Raw genomic sequence first — 21,176 nt, 5'->3', positions numbered from 1 at the left:
AACGAAAAAGATCTCGTCATCCTAATCCTATTTAAAGTACACATGTCTCAAACTATATATCCAAAGATAAAATAGAAAGCTTTGTAAGCACAAAAAAATCTCAAAATCAATTAGCTACAAAATAGACCACCTATACTCTGGACTTGACCTGCACCTAGTTTTAATACATCAAACCCATAAGAGCTTTACATTTTCAAAGACAAAGGGCTTTACAATTAAACAATCACAGTACTTAACCAACCTTGGTTAATAGATGCCGCATCTTCTTCGACAAGAATATGGATTGACCTCAAAAAAATTATACAAATAATCCTCATTTTACAACCATGCCCCATAGGCTCTAGTTAATAGGTTTTTGGTAATCAAAAAGAACATAAACAAGGATCACCTCCAAAAAGTTCCAAAATAAACATAGGTACATCAAGAATGTACGTGTGTCACAATAACACTATCCCTTATGTACCACATAACACTCTCTTCTTCAAAAAGAACACTCTCTCCTTCAAAAATAATAATCAACAAAAAAGGTTACAATATTAACTTGAAAATATTTTCCATGTCCAATAACTCAACCAATAATTGAATAGGGACAAGAGCTCTCCATAGAAAGGGATCTACATAAATTTCTAGGTAAACAACTTTAATGTTGTTATTGAATACACATAACAAACACCCTTAGTACTCTTGCAATTGTGTATCTTCTAGCCTATTAGAGGAGTTGGTGAGAAACCCAAAACAACTCACATGTATTAGCGTTTATATAGAGATACAAAATCTAAAAAATATATATAAGAATAAAGGAAATGCCAAAATTAATATATATCACACAAATTCCCTTTCAAAGCCAAAAAAATCTTGCCAAATTACCTCTATGTTCATCTCAAAGCTAATTGTAAGACCTCCTTAAACACCGCATCTGCCATGTAAACAATGTTGTGGTCGTACTCATGTGAGTTTCAATAGTGTTTGAAATTATTACTTTTATAGGATCTAATGATCTCACTCATGAGAAAGCCACATATAATTATCTGTAATGATGGGGAAAAGAAAGGAAGAAAGATTGCACTCATAATGGAGTACCACATGCACTGATCACATGATGGAGTACCACATGCACTCAAGGGAGTACCACCATAGCCATAGAAGCATGGAGCTCCAAGAAGTATGATTTCATTATTAGTAAAAGTGTGTTATGCCCCTAGATACAATATTCACTTATATACTTGCCCACCTTTTCACACTCATTAATGTTGGGCCTCCATACTTGCCCGGCCATATCTATGCCCATGGGCAAGATCTCTTTGAGTCTAATTCCAAGCCCCCTTCATTACAAACCATCCCTACCCAAAGCTTTCGTCCTTGAAACCATGTATGGAGCAATGTATGGGCTGTTGGGAATCTTCTTGACTTCTCTCATGAATGTGGAAGTACATTTGTTGCAACTCCAAAAGTGCCTCACACAAAAGAACTCCAAATAGAGCTGTCCACTTATTTGATGTACATATGGACTGCTCTCTATGATATCCATAAGCCCACAGAGTCTCGTTGAGCGTTGATTGATGAGTGGTGAAGTACACCAATGGCCATGGCTGTCCATATAGTAAATTTACAAACACTTTTCATGCCATCATCCCATTCCATGTATATAGTTGTCAAAAGACACCATACAACTGTACTTATTTTGTGAAGACTCGAGCATAAGGTAATAGGTGACCCACACCAAGTCCCCATCAATAAGGTTAACTTCCAAAAATGCCCAATTAAATAGGAAACCCATCCGCTTCAAATGGCAATGCATAGTATCCACCCGGGTCATATGGAAATCCATCCGCTTTCAAGTGGCAATGTATGCTGTCCACCTTGATCATATGGAAATGAATCCACATCAAGAATCTTTCCATGTATACCAGGATCAAATGGTTGGAAGTGTCATCACCAACCAATGATGCGCCAACCATCAAAGTCCACCCATGAATCACTTTCATAAACCAAAGCATCATCATCATCATTACCCAAAGCATTTTCCTCATAAATCGCATCATAAGGATCACAATCAACCACATTATTACTTTCATCCACACCATCATTTTGTGAATCCACATCATGTGCCACATATTCATGGTCGGCAACCACAAATCCCTCATGTAATGCAACACCATGAAGATCTTCGTAAGAGTTGTCTCCTTCATTCAAGAAGAGTTTCATTGCATTCATCTTTATCCATATAATTCTCTCCAAGAAGAGATCCATGCGTTTGCTCTTCATCTTCCCCATCAACACTTGCATCTTCATGGCTGTCTAGTGGTTCATTTTTAGCCATCCATACATGCATTGAAGCCGCTTGACACAAATCATTAGCATCGCCTTCATCACTTGAAAAATTCGCATAGCAATGGCTTCCAATAAGAGATATGGATTGAAGTGAACTCGTAGGCTTGTAGAGGAGCTTCACCAAACTCATGTCAGTAGAAATTTCGTCTGGACTAGAGCTTTCATAGAGTGCGATGGAATGTTGAATGTGACTTCCAAAAGCTAGTGTCTACCATGTCTTCAAATGTAATGTGCATGTAGGCTGGAAGACATCTTAATCGGTGGTAGTACAACATCATTCCTCTGTCTGAAGGCCCTTGATTCATATCGAACTTCAATTGTTGTGCTTCAAAGCCATCATAGGTTTCTTTTGGTTGGTCTATTAGTACCAGCAACAATTTCATAAACCTAAGACTTGCCATAATGGCCATATCGGGTATCCTTCTCCATGCTCTGATCCATGTTAGCATTTGTTGTCTTTGATCTTGAATATGGCCAAATGTTGCTGGTGTGAAGATAGGGACGTTATAACAAACATGGGAGTCCCTGTTTTTGGCCTCTTGGAATTCCAATGGCGTCCACCTTCTCTTGACAGGCATGTACAATGGATTTACTCTCATTGTTGGTGGTGCGCTCATGTATACTCTGCTATATTCTAGAACTGACAAAAACTCCTTCCTCCATGTAGGCTGGATTCCAAAATTTGTTGGCTGTTCTTCATTACTGATGATGGTGGCGTAACCACTTCTAGTATGCACAGGATGTCTCTTTCTCCATCTTCTATAAATAACAGTAGCTGATCATGAATGTGACAATGCGAATATCCAGCAAGTTAGCTAAATGAGGGTTGGTGAGCCTTGTGTGTTTTGCGACATTTGCCCACAATGTACCCTCTCCAGCCGCCAAAGGGAGTAATTCTTCTAAGTCAGGATGTGGGGCACGGAGAGGGTATGGTACATAATGTTGCCTTGTTGGTGTGACTGTAGAGTATGCTTCTGGCATAATCTAGCGGGTAGGGTCGAATGGAGAAATCTACATGAGTACTTTGAACATGAGTTTTGGCTTTAAAAGTGGATTGCCGGCTCGAATAAACTTCTCGTACTTTGCAGCTGTCAAAGAATCCACGACATTTTGTTCAATGTAAGGCGCAATATTTTCATGTGGAGTGAGATCGTGTACCTCTTGAGGTTGCCGTGGGGGGTGGAGATGGGTTAGGTGCCTCTACCTCCTCGAGGGCGAGAGTGTTTAGTGGGAAAATCTAACTCTTGAGGAGAGAAAGAAGAGTAGATACAGTTAGCTTGGGAAGAGGTAGTAGGTGGCACAATAGGATAGGGATTGAGAAGCTTACTGGCTATATTAGAATATACATGGTAAGTGGATTTTGAAACTAAAGAGGGACCTTCTTCTTGACCTTGACCAGTGCTAGGGGGTGGGTGGCTAGGCTTATGAGATTTAAAATAGTTTTGTATTTCAGGAATTTCTTCATCATCAATATCCGGGTAGTTGATGTGAGTGGCATCAAAATTATATTTTACATTGGTGAGCATAGCTTCTAAATGCTTGTGGATATTAATATAGAGTTTAAGGATGCCAACAAGGTGATATAATGTGGACTCAGAGAGATTCAAATGTTGGTGTGTATTGTACACTTCTAGCAACCCATGACTAATTACCCATTGATAAGTATTTGCAAACACCTTGTAGTAGTTGGCCGGCATCTCTGGTATGCCATCTGGAACTAACAGGTCGAGTTTGTCGATACTGTTGTCCAGGATTTTAAAATTTTGGAGCATGCGACACCAACTACAAAGGTTTAGCACTATAGGATGCAAGGGGTAGAAGAATATGTCTTGAGGGTTAGTTAATACAAGGTCCCCCCTCAAAATGCGCATGATGATGGTTGGGTCAGCATCTCTATCAGTATTTTGTTTAATTACGGTTAATTCACCTAGGCCTATATCTTCAACTAAGTTTATATTATACTGAAGTAATGAGAGTGTTAGTGTAGAAACAAAGTAAGAGTGTGAGGAGGGGCCCAAGGAGTTACTGGGGGCAGCTGGCCCAACTCCGAGGTGTGCTCAAGGAGGATACGCAGATAATCTATCAACTCCAGGCATAGACTCCTTTCTTGTGCCGCTAGCTGACATGCCACATCCTGTAGGCGAGAGTCGGCATTGCTGAGGTGTTTGAGATGGTTGTTTCCCAGATCATTCTTTCAGCATCCATCTCTTCAAATCTCCTTGTTGCATCTTCTTGTGCTCACCGGGCAGTGGCTTCCCTTTGTTGTTGTGCTTCAGTAATCTGATTGAGCCTTTATGCCGCCAATATTTGAGTGTCTTGTAGTTGCACTGTAAGCTATGATATGGCTTCTTGATGGTCCAATTTATTCTTTTACGTTTTTGCTTAGTTTGCACAGATGGTTTCGTTGAGGGCCTTAATCTTTTCTACATGTGCTTCGTTTGCTTGTTCTCTTTCCTGTTGCAAACTTTGCACTCTTTCTTGCTTTGCCTTGAGTTGGGCTGTTAGGAGCTCAATTTGTTGGTGAAGCACATCTTCATTAGCCATTGCACTGTCTTGGCACTCCTTGATTTGTCGGGTATGCAGAGTTGTGAGATTCTGTGTGTGGGCGATCTCTTTTTGAAGTTGATCCTTTGCTTGCTCTAGCTTTACGTTTAAGTCAGCATTTTCGTTAATCTTCTGTACAATTGTCTGGCTTAAGACGAGGTTATTACTTTCCAAGGAATTATACCTCTGTTCCTATTCCTTCGCCGCCGCAGCCTTTAAGCTCTTCATGATAACCTCCCTGTGAGTTGACTCTATTGCCTCAAGATTTGCTTTTATGCTTTGCACTTGTGCATTTGCATCTTTCAGCTTCTAGAGGGTGGCGTTCCTGTCATGTAACATGTGTGTTGCTAATAGGTGGCAACGCCATACCTTTTGCTCTTGTTCCCAGTTTGTACTTGACTCAATTTCCAGTTCTTTAAGTGGATCGTGAAGGAGTGCTTCGAGGCCTTCCATGGTTTCCTGGATGAATTGTTTAGAATCCATGTCTTGGAAGGAGGCTAGCTGGGGCAGTTGCTCTTTATCGTCCAAATTTCTCCTTTTGCTTGGACTGGAAGGTTCTGGCATTCGTTGTCTCTTACTTGACTCTGGGGAGCCTCCAGTTCTTGTGCTGTGATTGTTACTTCTTCTACTACTCGTGCCTTCGTAGCTTTGTTCCTTGGTTCCTCAATTACCTCTATTGGTGTATCTGCTAGGTGTGAATCTTTGAGAGGAGATAGGTCTTTAAAGATAAGTTGTGCGGGGCTTGCTAGAGGGGTAAGCTGTTGCTGTGGTTCCTGCACAATATGGCCAAGTATCTTTTCTTGAAGGGCCTCTTGGTATGTGCGTATTTCTGTTGCTAGTGCTACTTCCAGTTCTTGTGATTATGCTGCTACATCCACAAGTATTTCTCTCATCTTTTTGTCTATTTTCTTTTTGCGGTCTTTTTTTATTTTCTTGATGAGATCATGTGTTTCCATTAATACTGCCTGCCTGCCCCTCTTCTAACGTGCCAGTAGCTTCTTTAGGTTGGTCGAGGATGAGCGCTAGCTGCATGTTCTCCTCTGGTTCAGGCTCTTTCAAAGGCCTCTTTGCTACATGGTTAAGTACTTGAGTGAGGAGGTAAGGATTGTTGATCTTTGATTGATGGGCTTTCAAGTAGTTTTCCATCTCTTTATGCATATAGAAGGCCCAATCCTCTTCCTTTTCCTCATAAGCTTTTGCGATCCTGTTTAGAACCACCTTCTTTTACCTATCTACATGTTTTATTTGCATTATGAGGGACATTACTCTACATGCTTTTTCTGTAGCCTCATCTCTGATGTCACATTCTGCTCCATTTGAATTGTAAGAATCTCGCTTGAGCATTTCATTTATAGGCATTGTGTCAATGGTGTGCTTGTGGGCTTTCACTGCAGCAGCTAGGAGTTATAAGGCATCTCTGATTAAGTCCTCTGTGATGAGTAGCTGTTCTGTGGTGCCATCAGCCTTTGTAATCCTTCCTCTCTTTGTTTGCTTGTCGCATGTCTTTAGGTACTCGGCGCAGAGGTTAGTGTGTTGACTACGTGTGACAGTACCTCGCCATTCTGTGTCGAGGCCTACTTTGTCGAGTTTTGCTTTGACTTCTGCATCTTCTAATAGATGGAGGCACTCTGGGATGTGGCATTGGAGAGTCACCTTCCCATGGGGTGTGATGACTTCCTTCCTATAACGAGGTTGCCCTCCTGGAATGATTGGGAAGAAATTGGTCTTCAACTTGCTTAATGCTTGTAGTCGGTGTTTGGCTGGGGAACCCGTAGCACTGCTTGCTTGCATGGTGGATGGTTGCTTGCATGGTGGATGGTTGTTTGCGTGCTTCGGATTTGGAGACCGACATCTGTATCATCATATACCATCAGTCGAATGACTGGTGGAAAGTTACTTTTTCTTTTCTTTTCTTTTTTTCCCTTTTTTTTTGAGTTAGTATGTTAATCTAGATGAGAGAATGGCAGTGTATTAGGATTCTAGTGATAAGTTTCTAGGCGTGAAAATGACATGAATGTACAGACGTGAAACTGGTTGGTGTGAGGCACCATGACGTGAATCACTGGGAATGTGCATACGTGAAACAACATGACATGAAACACTAGATGTGAATTACTATGGCCTGAATTAGCATGACGTGAAACATCATGCCGTGAAACATACACATGTGAAACAGCATGGCGTGAAACATCATGTCGTGAAACATACACGTGAAACAGCATGGCGTGAATGTGCAGACGTGAAACATCATGACATGAAACATCAGGACGTGAAACATCATGCCGTGAGAAACACACACATGAAACAACATGGCATGAATGTGGAGACGTGAAACATCATTGCATGAATGTGCAGACGTGAAACATTAGGACGTGAAACATCATGCCGTGAAACATACACACGTGAAACAGCATGGCGTGAATGTGCAGACGTGAAACATCATGATGTGAAACATCAGGACGTGAGACATCATGGCGTGACATGAATCTGCAGGGACGTGAGACATCATGGCGTGAATGTGCAGACGTGAAACATCAGGACGTGAGACATCATGGCGTGAATGTGTAGACATGAATCTGCAGGGACGTGAATCGGCAGTCATGAATTTATAACAATGCATGCACAGGTTCAGGATGGATTTTTACATATACTGACAAACGACATGTATTAATTGCATACACTGGATTTATATCCAACAACACAAGATGTCAGGCATTCATTCATTCAATCAATTGATTCTAAAACATGTTTGGACTCACATGAGCAATTTGATATCATCATAGAGAAAAAGAGAGAAAAAAGTAAAGCAAATAAAAAAGAAAAGGAAAAAGGTTGAGCTCCCGCCTCGAAGGGCTTTGGTAGCAGTTGAATGCAAATGCAAATGCGTGATGAACAAACGTAGCTCGCAGATGATGAAGACATGACTCCCAAATGATGCAAAGTGACAAAAAAAGGCAAAAAATTTGATTTTATAACCCAACCATCGGACAGGGCAGCTACATTTAATGAAATGCCACGTGTCATTGCATAATTTGCTACCCAGTTCTAACCATTTCACGGCGTGAAACTCTTCGCATGCTTTCACGACGTGAAAAGCCAAATAATGGTTCACAATGTGAACGATTGTAGGGTGGTTCACGGCGTGAACCTTTTTCTCGCTATTTCACGTGGAGTTTATAAGATCGAATTTTTATCTTCTGTGCTCAAACATGCACACATGCATATGATGATGCATTGCTTACCTTGTCCCTTTGATTTTACCATGAAAACTAAGGGTACACCTGGGTACTTTTGGGCATTTACTGATGTAGTCTTTTTAGTTCTATGTGGGAGCTTCTTATTGTTCCTTCCACCCAACTAAATAGTTTTGTTGCTATGTCTGTTTGTGGATGGCTTCTTTTTGGAACATCTTTGCTTCTATCTTCACATGTCTTGTTTAGTTCTATAGTAGTCAGAGGAGGTATTGTTGTTGCCTTGGTCATCCTTAATTCAGTTGGCTGAATTTTCTTTCTCCTCCACACAAGAGCAGGTGTAGTGCTGGCTCGATCGGGAAGTTGATGCTGTAAGCCATGACATCTCTTTGTTTGTTGATTCGAACCGTTTGTGGTTTTAGCCATTGACTTGGGTTTGGGTACCCATATTACTGCATTGCCTTGGTAGTAGCCTTATGCCCACAATAGGTCTTTTCGGACCCATTGCTTTGACGATAGTCATGAGGCCTCTGCAAAGTGCAGGGAGTTCTGCCACTTGGTTAGGTGTTGGCAATGGCCGACTTTTAAATTGTGGTTTCCTCTGAATCCTCTCATTACTCATCGTGTCCTTCCTCTCTGGTTGATCCTTAAGTTGATTCTTTAGCACCCATTTACGTGTACCCTTGTATGTTGGATATTGTGTAGGTAACTTCAGCATAATGGGTGCAGATTCTGTTTTTTGAGGTGTTGCCTCTGCAGTGATTTGTTTCCATAATGGTATGGACATGACCTTCTCACCGATGCTCAATGATACTATTGTTTCTTCCCATTGGATATTGCACTTATTGGCATAGATCCAGGACCGTCCTAGGATCATCTCTTCGTCCATTGCAGGTATCAAAACACCTTTTCGACCAAGGAATTATTTTTGATGGAAATATTAACATTTAAATACCCCTCGGTCTTTGTGGTTGTTAGGTGCACACTGCGAACTTGCGTGTCCGTGGGTTCAAGGTGTGGTCTTTCTAAGGCTACCCAAGTATCATACGAGATCAAGTTATGGGGCTGACTCTGTATCTATTAATGCAATACTTGTTGCAATGCCTTAGCTGTTTTGTGAGTCCCACTAACTTGAGTCGTACTGGCTCAATGTTTAGATCCCCTTCATCCACAAGGGTTACGGACGCCATGTTGACATGAATCAGGCCTTTATGCATTTTAGCTTTGACTTGCCTCGCCTTAGCTTCCTCTTGCACTTGTTGCTGGATTTTTTTTTTTCTAGCTGTTTCTGTTGTTTTGAGAGATGTTCTTGCAAGAGCATCTCTTGGGTCAATGGTCCAAAATATTTTTTCAGTTTACTCCCATTGACATAGCCCTCCATTTGGATGCCGTCAAGATATCTACACATTGAAGTGTCATGATATCTACACATTAAAGTGTCATGATTTTCCAATTTTACACAGTGAGCACAATAAAGTAATGGCCTTGCCCTTAACTATGGACATTCAGTGGTGGTATGATTTAAATCTACACATGGAGCACCATACCAATTGCCTAGGGGGGTAAAGGTGACTATGCCCATGCCCAGATGTCTGGCTTCCCTCCCTAACCTTTAATTTCTCTAATATGGCATTGTTGAGCTCATCTAAAGTCATGTTTCCGACTTGCTTACTTCGAGCTCCAATTTCTTGGTGACTCGAGATACGCAAAGTTGTGGTTGTTGTAGATGTTCTAACGTTTTCGGGTTGTGGCAATTCTAACATATTATCTTCATACTCGATTGCCAATTTGCAGCATGCATCAAGAGTAGCTGGCTGGGCTAGTACCATGTAATCATGCATTTTATGGTCTCTAACCCCTCTCCAAAAACAAGGCAACAATTGATCATCTGTCAACCTTTCCCAAAGTTTGCACCTTGAATTTAAGTGCTTCAAATAAGAGACATAATCTCTCATCGACTCATCTTCCTTTTGTTTGATGTTATGTAGTTGTGCCACATGACTCCATCTGTCGCTACTGGCAGGCAAAACTGGGCACAAAAACATTCTTTAACCTTGTGAAGTTAACCTTATCCTCAGGCTTAAGGGTTCGGAACCACTGATGAGCTTTTCCCTCTAAGGTCAATGAGAAGGCATGTATCATGGTCACGTCACTGACTAGTCCGCAGATTTCACATGTGGATTCAAAAATCTCTACATGTTAGATAGGATCCCCGTCCCCATAGATCTCTAGATGTTAGATAGGATCCCCATCCCCCTAGAGATCTTTTGGACAAGTTTTGAAATGATATGGGGTTTCATCTGGGAAGGTTGGGGTTCTAGAGTAGAGCCTAGTTTCCTAACCATCCCTCGACCCATCTTTGCTGCCATATTTAAGAGATCTGCCCTTGTGGTCACATTAAGGTCCATGGCTAGATCGTTTCTAGGCCTCTGGGGAATTGATGTATTCAATGAGATCTTAGTGGAGGCTATACATTACATTACACCTGGAGGTTTCTCGTGTACTCCTCTGCTTGTGTCGAAATTAGTTGCATACAAAAACCCTTGTCCATGTCTCTCCACACCACATTATTGTAGAACCTGCGCAGGTTGAATGTGGTAATAAAGAAAGGTACTACACCGTTGGAGTAGAGAACTCCACACCTGGAGGTTTCTCATGTACTCCTCTGCTTGTGTCGAAATCGGCAGTTGTGTACAAAAACCCCTTGTCCATGCCTCTCCACACCACATTATCGTAGAACTTGCACAAATTAATGTGGTAGCGAAGAAAGGTACCACACCATTAGAGTAGAGAACTCCAACCTAGGCAATGGCCACATTGAGAGTAGCACCACAGTGTAAAAGGCGTGGAGAGAACTAGCAAGCCCATTGAAATTTGATTTTGCAAGGTGGCTGCTTGCATGCTAGCCCACATTTTGCAAGCGCTTCATTGGCAGAACCACACTCACGCGGTGAGCACCACCAGCTGAACTAGTTAAACCACCTAGTCCACAATCCTAAACATAGCCAGTATCAACTCTTCTTGTAAATGCTTTAAATTCTCCTTTCTCCCCCAAAATCCCTTAGGTGCCGCATGGTGATTGAAAAACCCCATAAAATTGAAAAACCCTCAAAAATTCTCTTGGCCGTGCCATGTGGCATACCTTCCCTTAATAGATATATAGATAGTTGTTTATATAAATTTATGCTCTTTCAAAAACTTGATGGTTGTTAAGAAAACCTCGTTTTTGAGGTCTACCTAACTATAAAATGCATACGCCTACCTCTAGTTATCTCATCTATTGAGACACTATGAGCAATGAGGTTTTGAAGAGGTGAGCAGTTTAGCAACATCATCACCTTCGATCCTAAACATAACGTAATCACACGTTAATCATGTTGATTCCATCCCCACAACAACACTCATGGAGACACACAAGATAGAAGACAAGTGAAATTTGGTATATTATTGGTAAAAAAAAAAGACAAGTGAAATTTTGCATGCATTGCTGCTAAGTGTGCGTGCATGGGACAATTGGACCTTAGTAAACGAAATCCATGGAAATAAGGTGCAAACCTTACAAAATAAATGAGGGGTGCATATAATTTTGGAAATTGGAAGGGAATTCGTGATCAAACTCATCTCACTTGTTCATTATTAGTGTGAGAGAGAGAGCGAGAGAGAGATGTCTCGGGCGGAGTCGGCTCTTGTGTGGTTCCTTCTGGTTTTGGTGGTGTTTGCGAGGTCACACGCAGAGGCGGCTCGGTCGGGTCTTCGAGTCTCCGGCGTGGCTGAGGATGGATTTATCGTGATGCCCACGGACGACGACGGCAGCAGTGTTGATGATGGCGATGATGCGGATGGAGGGACGAGGTGGGCGATCTTGATCGCTGGCTCAGCAGGCTACGGGAATTATCGGCATCAGGTTAGGTTTGGCTGGTTTTGTGTGAGAATCGCATGCTAGTTGATCCCTTTTATGTTCAACTGGTTGACCCATACGATCTCTGAAGGCCGATGTTTGCCACGCCTATCAAGTACTGCGGAGAGGGGGTTTGAAAGACGAGAATATTGTGGTATTCATGTATGATGACATCGCCGACAACGCCTACAACCCACGCCCTGGCGAAATCATCAACAATCCATTGGGAGTCGACGTGTACGCTGGTGTCCCCAAGGTGCGTGCTGATGTGAATGAGTGCGTACAAGTCTTCTTACTACCATAAAGTACTCCCTAAATGGATGAGCGACGCAGGACTACACGGGGTCCAACGTAACAGTCAGCAACTTCTTTGCCGTGCTGCTTGGAAACAAAAGCGAGGTCACAGGTGGCAGTGGGAAGGTGGTTGACAGCGGTCCCAATGACCACATCTTCATATTCTACTCTGATCATGGAGGCCCAGGAGTGCTAGGTGTGGCTTCTCCCTTTGTCTATCGGATGTCTGGTGTCTCCCTCTACTGTGACTCTGATAGATATTTGCATTCATGTTTTGTCTTTTCCCACAATCAAAGCACCACGTTTAGTTTTATCTCATATTATTCTCCATGAACTTTACAATAAATAGATGATTTATTTGTCCACGTCCTTCAAGATTTTCATCTATTCATATTCAAGGATTGTGACCTTTTGGTGGTGGAATTCATTCCCTAATATCATGTGAGCTCATTCTTATCTCAAGCAGACTCTAGAGATTGTTGTACCTTCTTGGATCTCAAAATATCTCAATTTGATATAGTTTTAGAAGAAGTTGATATTTACAATAAATATGTCAAGTCCAAGTATGCTTGTATAGATATTATAAGAATGCATCACATTGCCTTGATTACTTCGGATATGGTTAAATATGAACTAATTACTCAAAATTTGATGGATTTTTCTTATTTTTATATAGTTTAAAAATGACTGTATATTCGAGTTTAGCAGTATTCCTTTGCAAGCGCATGAAAATGATTTGGTTTGTGTTAAATAATAGTCATTATGTCTTTGGGATTGTGAAAGAGTTAATAGAGATGAAGCACAACACAACTAGACCTAAACCTATTGTATGTTATGAACAATGTAAAATCTGTACAAAATGTTATGAATACAAAAGATGGCCACAAAATCTCAGCCCGTGAACTCACACCGCACTGTAGATTTGCTGGACAGCTGTCAATCGCTTGGACCTGCCTAACACAAGAGTTTCGGATTAGGAATATTTGATGATATATAGCCGGTATGGACTTTTGGAGGTGTCCGCATGGACAGTGGCCAATACATGGTGTACTTCGGTTGTGAGCGTAGATGGGTTAACTCTTCATGGTCGATTTCGTTGTCCAACAATAGCTTCTCCAAAGCTTTGTCGTGCTTTCTTGCCTTGACTGCCTTGTGTGTACACTTGATTAGAATATGAGAAGTAGACTTTCCTCATGCTGGTTTTCCACATCCAACACCCCTTTAAGATCCACCTTGGCCAAGCTCTTGAGCTCTCAAAACTGCAAGTGGTTGTTGCTCGGTCTCCTAGTAGTCCAACGCATCCACGAGCTTGGTGAGGAGCCTCATTTATAAGCAAAGGGAGGGCTTGGCTCCATCCAAATATTTTGTCCACAGACTCACAATGTTTGTTGCTGCCTCTTGCTTGCAATTGTGTTGGGGGAGTCCAAGTCTATGTAGGCTATGTTGAAACCTCATTTGTGAGCATTGATGTATTCAATGAGATCTTAGTGGAGGCTATACATTACTCACACGTGGAGGTTTCTCATGTACTCCTCTGCTTGTGTCGAAATCAGTTGCATACAAAAACCCTTGTCCATGTCTCTCCACACCACATTATTGTAGAACCTGTGCAGGTTGAATGTGGTAACAAAGAAAGGTACTACACCGTTGGAGTAGAGAACTCCACACTTGGAGGTTTCTCATGTACTCCTCTGCTTGTATCGAAATCGGGAGTTGTGTACAAAAACCCCTTGTCCATTCCTCTCCACACCACATTATCGTAGAACCTGCACAAATTAATGTGGTCCAAAGAAAGGTACCACACCATTAGAGTAGAGAACTCCAACCTAGGCAATGGCCTCGTTGAGAGTAGCACCATTGTGTAAAAGGCGTGGAGAGAACTAGCAAGCCCATTGAAATTTGATTTTGCAAGGTGGCCGCTTGCATGCTAGCCCACATTTGGCAAGCGCTTCACTGGTAGAACCACACTCACGGTGATGGACAAGTGGTATCTAAGGTGTACAAGATAGTGGATGTGTAATTTGCCAAGTCAACAAGTGCATATAGATACTTGATGGATGCCTTGTGGTATTTATGTTGTATAAGACAGTGGATGGGTGATTTGCAAAGTCAACAAAGTGCATATGGATACCTGATGGATGCCTTGACATTAGTTTTCTTTTGTGTGGAACTATTTTTATGCGTGACATTTCTGCCTGTGACTTGTCCATGGGACCGGGGATGCTTGGGCATCTTGATGATGCATGTGTGCATCACGTGCTTGGGACTTATTCACCGTCTTTTGTGTTTTGCAGATGGTAAGAGGTCACACAATTCAATTTATAACATATTTTCATTTATGTCTAAAGTTAATGGTGATAAGTACACACCAATTTACAACATATTTTCATTTATTTCCAAGGTTAATGGTGATAAGTACACACCTTGTTGAAATAAGGCCAGGCAAGTTAGAAGTTTCACACAAGCTAGGCTAGAATTTTAAACACATGGACAACTTATGATCTAGGTTTGTGACAGTTGGACAACCGTGCATGTGTTGCACTTAGGCACCCAATTTTAGCATGTGGGAACGTAGAAAACCCGGGCCTAATTTAGAGAAATGCCAATCTCTTCTAGGTGCCTATCTTCAAAGGTAGGGCCCTTCAGTGGGTGATTGGGACCCCATGAGGTGTACTTTGTATGCTTCTTGCTTTTCTCTCTGTCTCTCTTCCACAGTCAACACATTAACGCACTTCTAAATCACAATTAAGAGCTTCCATTGCGCTGCGTTGCATGTAACAGTGGTATGAGAGCTTAGGCTTTGATCAAAGGTTGTGCTGATTTTTTTTGTGGATGGTTTACTCTGTTGTGGGCTAGAATGTAATTGCCCCCGACGGGGTTGAGCACAATCTTACCACACACTCAAACTATTAATACTATTAAACAAGATGAAATGGCACAAAACCAAACAAGATAGCAATGCTGAGATTTAAATGACATTGGGAATAGGGCTGGAAGGGCCGATCCCTCTTGTAATATGATTGTGTTACCAAGGATTCCTCAAGATACAAGCCTCATGAGCATCACATCCCAGGTTTCCAATGACATTCATGATCTAAAAACCCCATAAATGGGTTAACACTTGCTTACTAATACACTTTGAGCCTTGGAGCACACTAACATCGAAGAGGGTGAATTTGTGAAGGTTTTGAAGGCTAAGCTAGTGTAGGAACATTAACAACCACATGAATAGCCCAAATAGGCTTTGGATGCTTCGAAACAGCTCTGTCCACTACCAAGTTGGATCAAGAAGAAGGAAATATTTTGTTGTCTATCGATGGATACCGAAGACAAGCGGATGTTCATTTGCAAGTCAAGACAAGTTGAAGTTCAAGAAGGTAAGAGTTTGAGATCTTGATTCCCAGGACCCTCCAAGAGTTGACGAGAAGTCTTATAAGAAAGGTCTAGCATTGTTGAAGGTTTGTCTGCCGAAAGTAATGATAACCCTATCAACAAGATAAGTAGGAGGGGATGTCATGTATGATGTCGTGCACCTCTTGTACTAGGGTGCCACGTGAACATTTTACTTACTTAGTACACTTAGGAATCCACTGTGATGGGCATTGTGCATTTTGTGAGCTGTTGTGTAATATGCGGAAGCTTCGGAGAAGGATCGGTACTTCAAAACTCAGAAAACAGCACTCTTTTCGCGACGGAATTAACGCACAAACTGAAAGACGATGTGCAGAAAAATAGAGAGAGAAGGGGGAGATGGAGAAGGACACAGTATTGGGTCCCAATTACCCTCTGTAGGGCCCCCACCACGGATGGTGTATTTGCTTTATTAGAATGATGTAAATCTGAAACAAATACAAAGTACTTGACCTTTTCTTGGCTGGAAAACCTACCCTTGACCTTCAGTCCTTCACCCCTTTGCTTTAGCAATGTTCTTGGCTGTCCTGGCCCTTGGTTGCTTGGAGCTCTTGGTGAATTATGAGATGAAAACATGGATTATGGGCTGGGGTATTTATACCCCCTATTGTCTCCAGTCGGCCAGCTAATAAAAGCTCCACGACTGAGTTCTTTTTAATCAAGTGTTTTCACACTAATAATACTTTCAGTCCAGCCTGCGCATGTTTTCACACTGCTGTCCAGCCTGCGCATGCTTCTGGGCAGCACCCTGGCTGCTGGACAGTCAACGCATGGGTGTGGGATTGCTCCCTACACCTGGCCGACTAGCTGGGTGGGGTAATAGACCTGAAGACTGCCTGTCCAGCAGCTTGAAAGCTGGCCGACAGCCCCTTCCAGCCCATGCCATGGCTGGTGGGCATATCTTGGGCTCTCCTGGCCCCTTGGGGGTGGTTCTACACCTCCCCTATGCCCATACTAAGAATGCAAATGCAAATCCTTGCACTGGGGTAGTCCTATGGGCTGGCCCCATCTCTACATGCAAACCTACATGCCTACAGAGGCCTGGCATCCAGTTGCAAACCAGATACACAGCACATCTGACATCATTCCAGAGGGAGACTCACAGCGCGGATTGGCACTTCTTCATGTGCAGGACAATGCACACCTGACCTTGGACTCATGTGCAGGACAATGCACACCTGACCTCGGACGACTGAGATGGATCCCTGGCTGACTCGTCCCGGACTGGGCTCACATGGGACCAGTTCGCCATCCCAGGTCCTACACCTTCTGTACAGAAATGTCTACGTGGCATCCAAGTGCGGGATGCACGTGACATGTTGTCTAGGGACATGTCGCCAGGCACCATGTAGGTCTAGGGTCGAGTCAAGTGTGCAAGTCGGAGGTAACCCACTTGCAAGCTGTAATGATTTACAAGTGTCCTAGGTGTTTATTAGACCGTTGGTGAGGTGCTTGGAACTATGGTCAAGTCATATAGAAGGTAAATGTTTGCCTGTGCAAAAGCCTTTTGTCCAAGGTCACTGGCAAGGGAAAAGGAAGATCAAATGTGTGATCGAGGGGCCGTGGTCAAATGCAGCCCAAAATACATGGAAGAGGGGCTATGGGCTAGGAAGAACAAGGCATCCATAAAAAGGGAGGAAAAAACACTTTTTGCCTATTTTGTCTAATTTGTCCAAATCAGACCTACCTGCACATAGGGGCCTATATAAGGGTGGGTTTGCTGCCTTTCTCCTCATTCTGTCATTTCCCATCATTGGTGTGTGGTGCTCAAGCCTATAGGCCGGCAAGAGAGCAAAACGCAAGGCCTTAGGTCGCAACAGAAGCACACGCATTTGCAGCCAAGGAGCAAAGGGTGAAACGAGATCATCATCATATTCTTGATTGCCAATCAGCAGTAAGCAGTACTCCACGTGGGCAGTCAAATTGTCAAGGAAAGAAGGCTATTCTATGTGGAAAAACCCTTATTTCTGGCCAGTCTTTGTTGGGACTACAAACAGTCGATTTCTTGTACTCACTCTCTTCCAGCAATTCAAGCAAATCCTTTCTTGGAGAGCCCGGGGCTGATTGGGACAAAATTGAGTGCATTGTGTGTGCTTCTTACTTTTCTCTCTTTCTCTCTCCATAATCTCTTTCATGATCACAAATTAATGCACGCCTTAGTCATAATTAAGAGCTTCCTCTACGCAACATGTAACAATTTTTATTGTGACCGTTGGATTAGACGCTATAATCTTGGGCTGTAGTTAGGGTTTCATTAATATAAGGCCTATCTTTGATGTAACACAATAAATTAGTGCAAAAGCAGCTTGTGGAGTTCTTTCCCTTCCTCGTGCATGTGTGTTTCTAAGTACCTCTGGACTGTAGATCTTGTCTTGCAGGCTACTCCATGCCAACATCTGGTATCAAAGCAGCGGGTCTAGCCTTCTAGTTGTGGGCTGCTTTTCTCTATTGTGTGCAATTTGTGGGCTATTTTTAGAGCTATATGGTGGTTAGGGTTTCTACCCTTATTTGATCAGTTAGCGTTTCGCACTGTATGGTCTATTGCACACCTGTGCAGCCTGTTTTTCATCTATGCAACCTTTTTTCCATTGGTACAACGAGTTTCAGCTATGCAAGGAGAAAGGTGTTGTTGTTTGCCTTGAGATGGTTTCAGGGAAACATTGTTTATGGCTCCCTTTACTGGGATGGATTATATCTATGGAGATTTCTTTCTTGGACGAGATTTATATAGATATTGGGCTTCACAAGCAATTTCTATGGACGAATCTGTCCGAGTTTATAGAGAAGAAATCTTTTGATATCTCATGGATATGATGCTTTTATGGATAAAGTCCACCTCTACTCCAAGGTGTGTGGTTAGCACGGAGTATGTGGTAAGAGTTATGGTATACAAGGATTATGGTATCCAGGTCTATGGATTCCTGGACTTCTTTTCTAGGGATTTGGATCCATGCTCAGGTTTATGGATTATGTTTATGATTCCCTTTTATTGGGATGGATTATTCTTTATGGCACCCTTTATTTGGAATGCATTGGACTTATGGAACTCATAGTTCACTTACCTTGTGTAGTGTTCTCTTGTCCTACGTGCTCTCTTGAAGATTGTTTCTACCATGTGTGGGTGGAACAATAGAGAGCAGATGGAAGGGAACATGGGCACTTCAGAGGATAGTGTCGAGCACAACATACCCTGTGTAGTGTTCTCTTGTCTTATGTTTCTACCATGTGTGGGTGGAACAATAGAGAGCAGATGGAAGGAAACATGGGCACTTGAGAGGGTAGTGTGAGTTGGTGGTCAAAATGCCTATAAACTATTGGTGGCCGAAATGCCTATAACTATGTGTAGCAGAAATGCTTATGGAACACCAGGTTATTTATGCCTGCAAGTGATTATTTTAACTTGTTACTTGAGCCCACCTCTCATCCAAGGTGTGTGGTCAGAGTACCAACACGGAGTGCAAGTGGTAAAGTGGACATGATGCCTGGTTGGCACGGGACTTATGTTTATGCCAAGGGCCATGTGGACCAATGTCTTGTTGGCAGGAGACTTATTTTGTCTCGCCCATTTACTTGGGACATGGAGTATGATATTTGGACTTATGGGACTGATTTGTCTCGCCCATTTACTTGGGACATGATTATGATATCTAGACTTCTGGGACTGTTTTGTCTCGCCCATTTATTTGGGACATGGATTTATTTATTTTTAAGCCATATCCATACAGAGGCCAAGAGGTTCATTGTTCATCTCACCATGCATGTGGATTCATGTTGGGATTGTGAGAGGGCAACTCAATGAACACTCCACCATACACGTGGTGTCATGGCCCTGTGAAAATGGAGCAGGACAAGTGTGGGCATGGTGGTTGCAGAGTCAGAATATTTCATGATTCACATGGGGGGTGCCCGGACAGTGTTTAAGATGTGTGGACATCCCTAGGTGTGAAGGGGGGAACTAGAAACATTAAGTTTTAATGTTTATTGGAGTTTGCCCCTAGGCCTTAGTGGCCCTAGAAACTTATTAAAGTTGGGGCCCTAGGGATTAAATTGGGGAGGAGTTTTCTCTCTCTTCTCTCTCTCTCTTCCCTTTTTGGGGAATCGTGTAGTAAAAGGGGAGTTTCCTTCATGCGCTTGAGAACTAGCGTGGAAAAGCACAGGAAGAAGGAGGCGGCTGCTGAAGACCAGTCTGGTTGCTGTTTTTCTGAGTGGAACCAGCCGTACAGCAGTGTACGGCCAGAACTGGGCAAATACTCTCTCTCTCTTTCTTCTCTGTGGCTGGCTGCGCAGACTGCTGCTGGGAACTCTGCGCACAGGCCAGTACAGGCTGTACCAGCAAGTACACAGGCCGTACAGCCCTGTACGACAGCCGTACAGTGTACGGACAGGGCTGACGCATGCTTTTCTGAATTCTGTAGCTGCAGGCGGCGCTTTTCAGGGTGCTGGACAGAACTGTGTATGCTGATTCAGGCAGGTACAGAAGTGGACAGCAGGCTGTTTATGCAAGTACAACGCCTGGCACGTATCCCGAGGCGGTACAGACGGGTACAGTGCTGATTTTCAGATCTGTATTTTCAAGGACAGCATAAGAGTGAGCATCAGGAGGAGGATACAGGCAAGTGCAAGCACACGTGTGAAGCAGGGTTGTGGATTCAAGTGCCTGCAGGCACAGATTGGTGCTGTTGCTTCCTCCAGTGTTGTTTCACGAGCTGAACTTGGTAAGCTCTGTTTCTGTTCATCTATCTCTCTTTCTACTGCTTGATGTCTGTTGCAGATATGTGTTATCTGGCTCCTTGTGAGAGGAGGGGTACGGCAGATTGACAAGGGATTAAGACAGAGATTGAACAGCATATGTATGTTTGAGCTGAGAAGATGTATCATGCTCTTGAGTTATGCCAGATGTATGCCCATGGCTGGCCTGCTTAGTGATCTTGGCTGATCAGAGAGAGGCATAGTGTGTTGTTTGAAGACACAGATCTGTGTGCATAGATCCTCTGTGCTGAGAAGGATTTGTGGGCAGTCAGATTGGACTTACAGGTGTAAACTCTTGGCTGGTTTTTGTGTTGTACTCAGCCATACATATTATTTTAATTGAATAAAGAAATACCGCAAGGGGCGCCAAGCTTTGGGGCCAACAGGTGTCGCTGTGTTTTCAGATTTGGGCACTCTAGCTCCAATCTGTGTTGTGTTTCTCATCTAGACTACAAGTGGACGGGTGATTGCTCCTACCGCACTCTGGTTTTCTATCAGAGGCCGGTTTCAAGGTTCCGTCCCCGGGACCAATCATCAACTTTCTGAAGGGGGTGAGCTCGTGGTTGTTTTGGAGAAAGCCATCGCTGAAAATTCAGCAATCATGTCTGATACAGAGGAAGAGTATTTCTATCAAGAAGAAGAAGAGCAAGAGTCTTCTCCTGAAAGAGATGTATCTGAGGATATTTTTGCAGGAGAACAGGCTGCAGATGTTGAGCCTTATGAGGATGTAACACAGCCAGAAGATGTGCATGGTAAAG

General features: G+C 42.8%; 1 protein-coding gene across 1 annotated transcript in view; it reads left to right on the top strand.

The window, feature by feature from the left end:
- The first annotated feature begins 11,595 nt into the window (after positions 1 to 11,595).
- LOC147602679 (asparaginyl endopeptidase Rep2-like) overlaps positions 11,596 to 21,176 on the top strand; it is a 63,565-nt gene continuing 53,984 nt past the window's right edge. Inside the window, exons 1-3 of the mRNA XM_086797518.1 lie at positions 11,596 to 11,970; positions 12,056 to 12,220; positions 12,298 to 12,454. Of these exons, the coding sequence (XP_086653644.1) occupies positions 11,731 to 11,970; positions 12,056 to 12,220; positions 12,298 to 12,454 (562 nt within the window). The 5' untranslated portion in view covers positions 11,596 to 11,730. The remainder of the gene's footprint in view (positions 11,971 to 12,055; positions 12,221 to 12,297; positions 12,455 to 21,176) is intronic.

The sequence above is a fragment of the Cibotium barometz genome, chromosome 66, assembly GCF_041138505.1.
Source record: "Cibotium barometz isolate CiBa-2024 chromosome 66, ASM4113850v1, whole genome shotgun sequence".
In the NCBI taxonomy this organism is placed as follows: Eukaryota; Viridiplantae; Streptophyta; class Polypodiopsida; order Cyatheales; family Cibotiaceae; genus Cibotium; species Cibotium barometz.
This window is presented reverse-complemented; position numbering and strand designations above follow the sequence as displayed.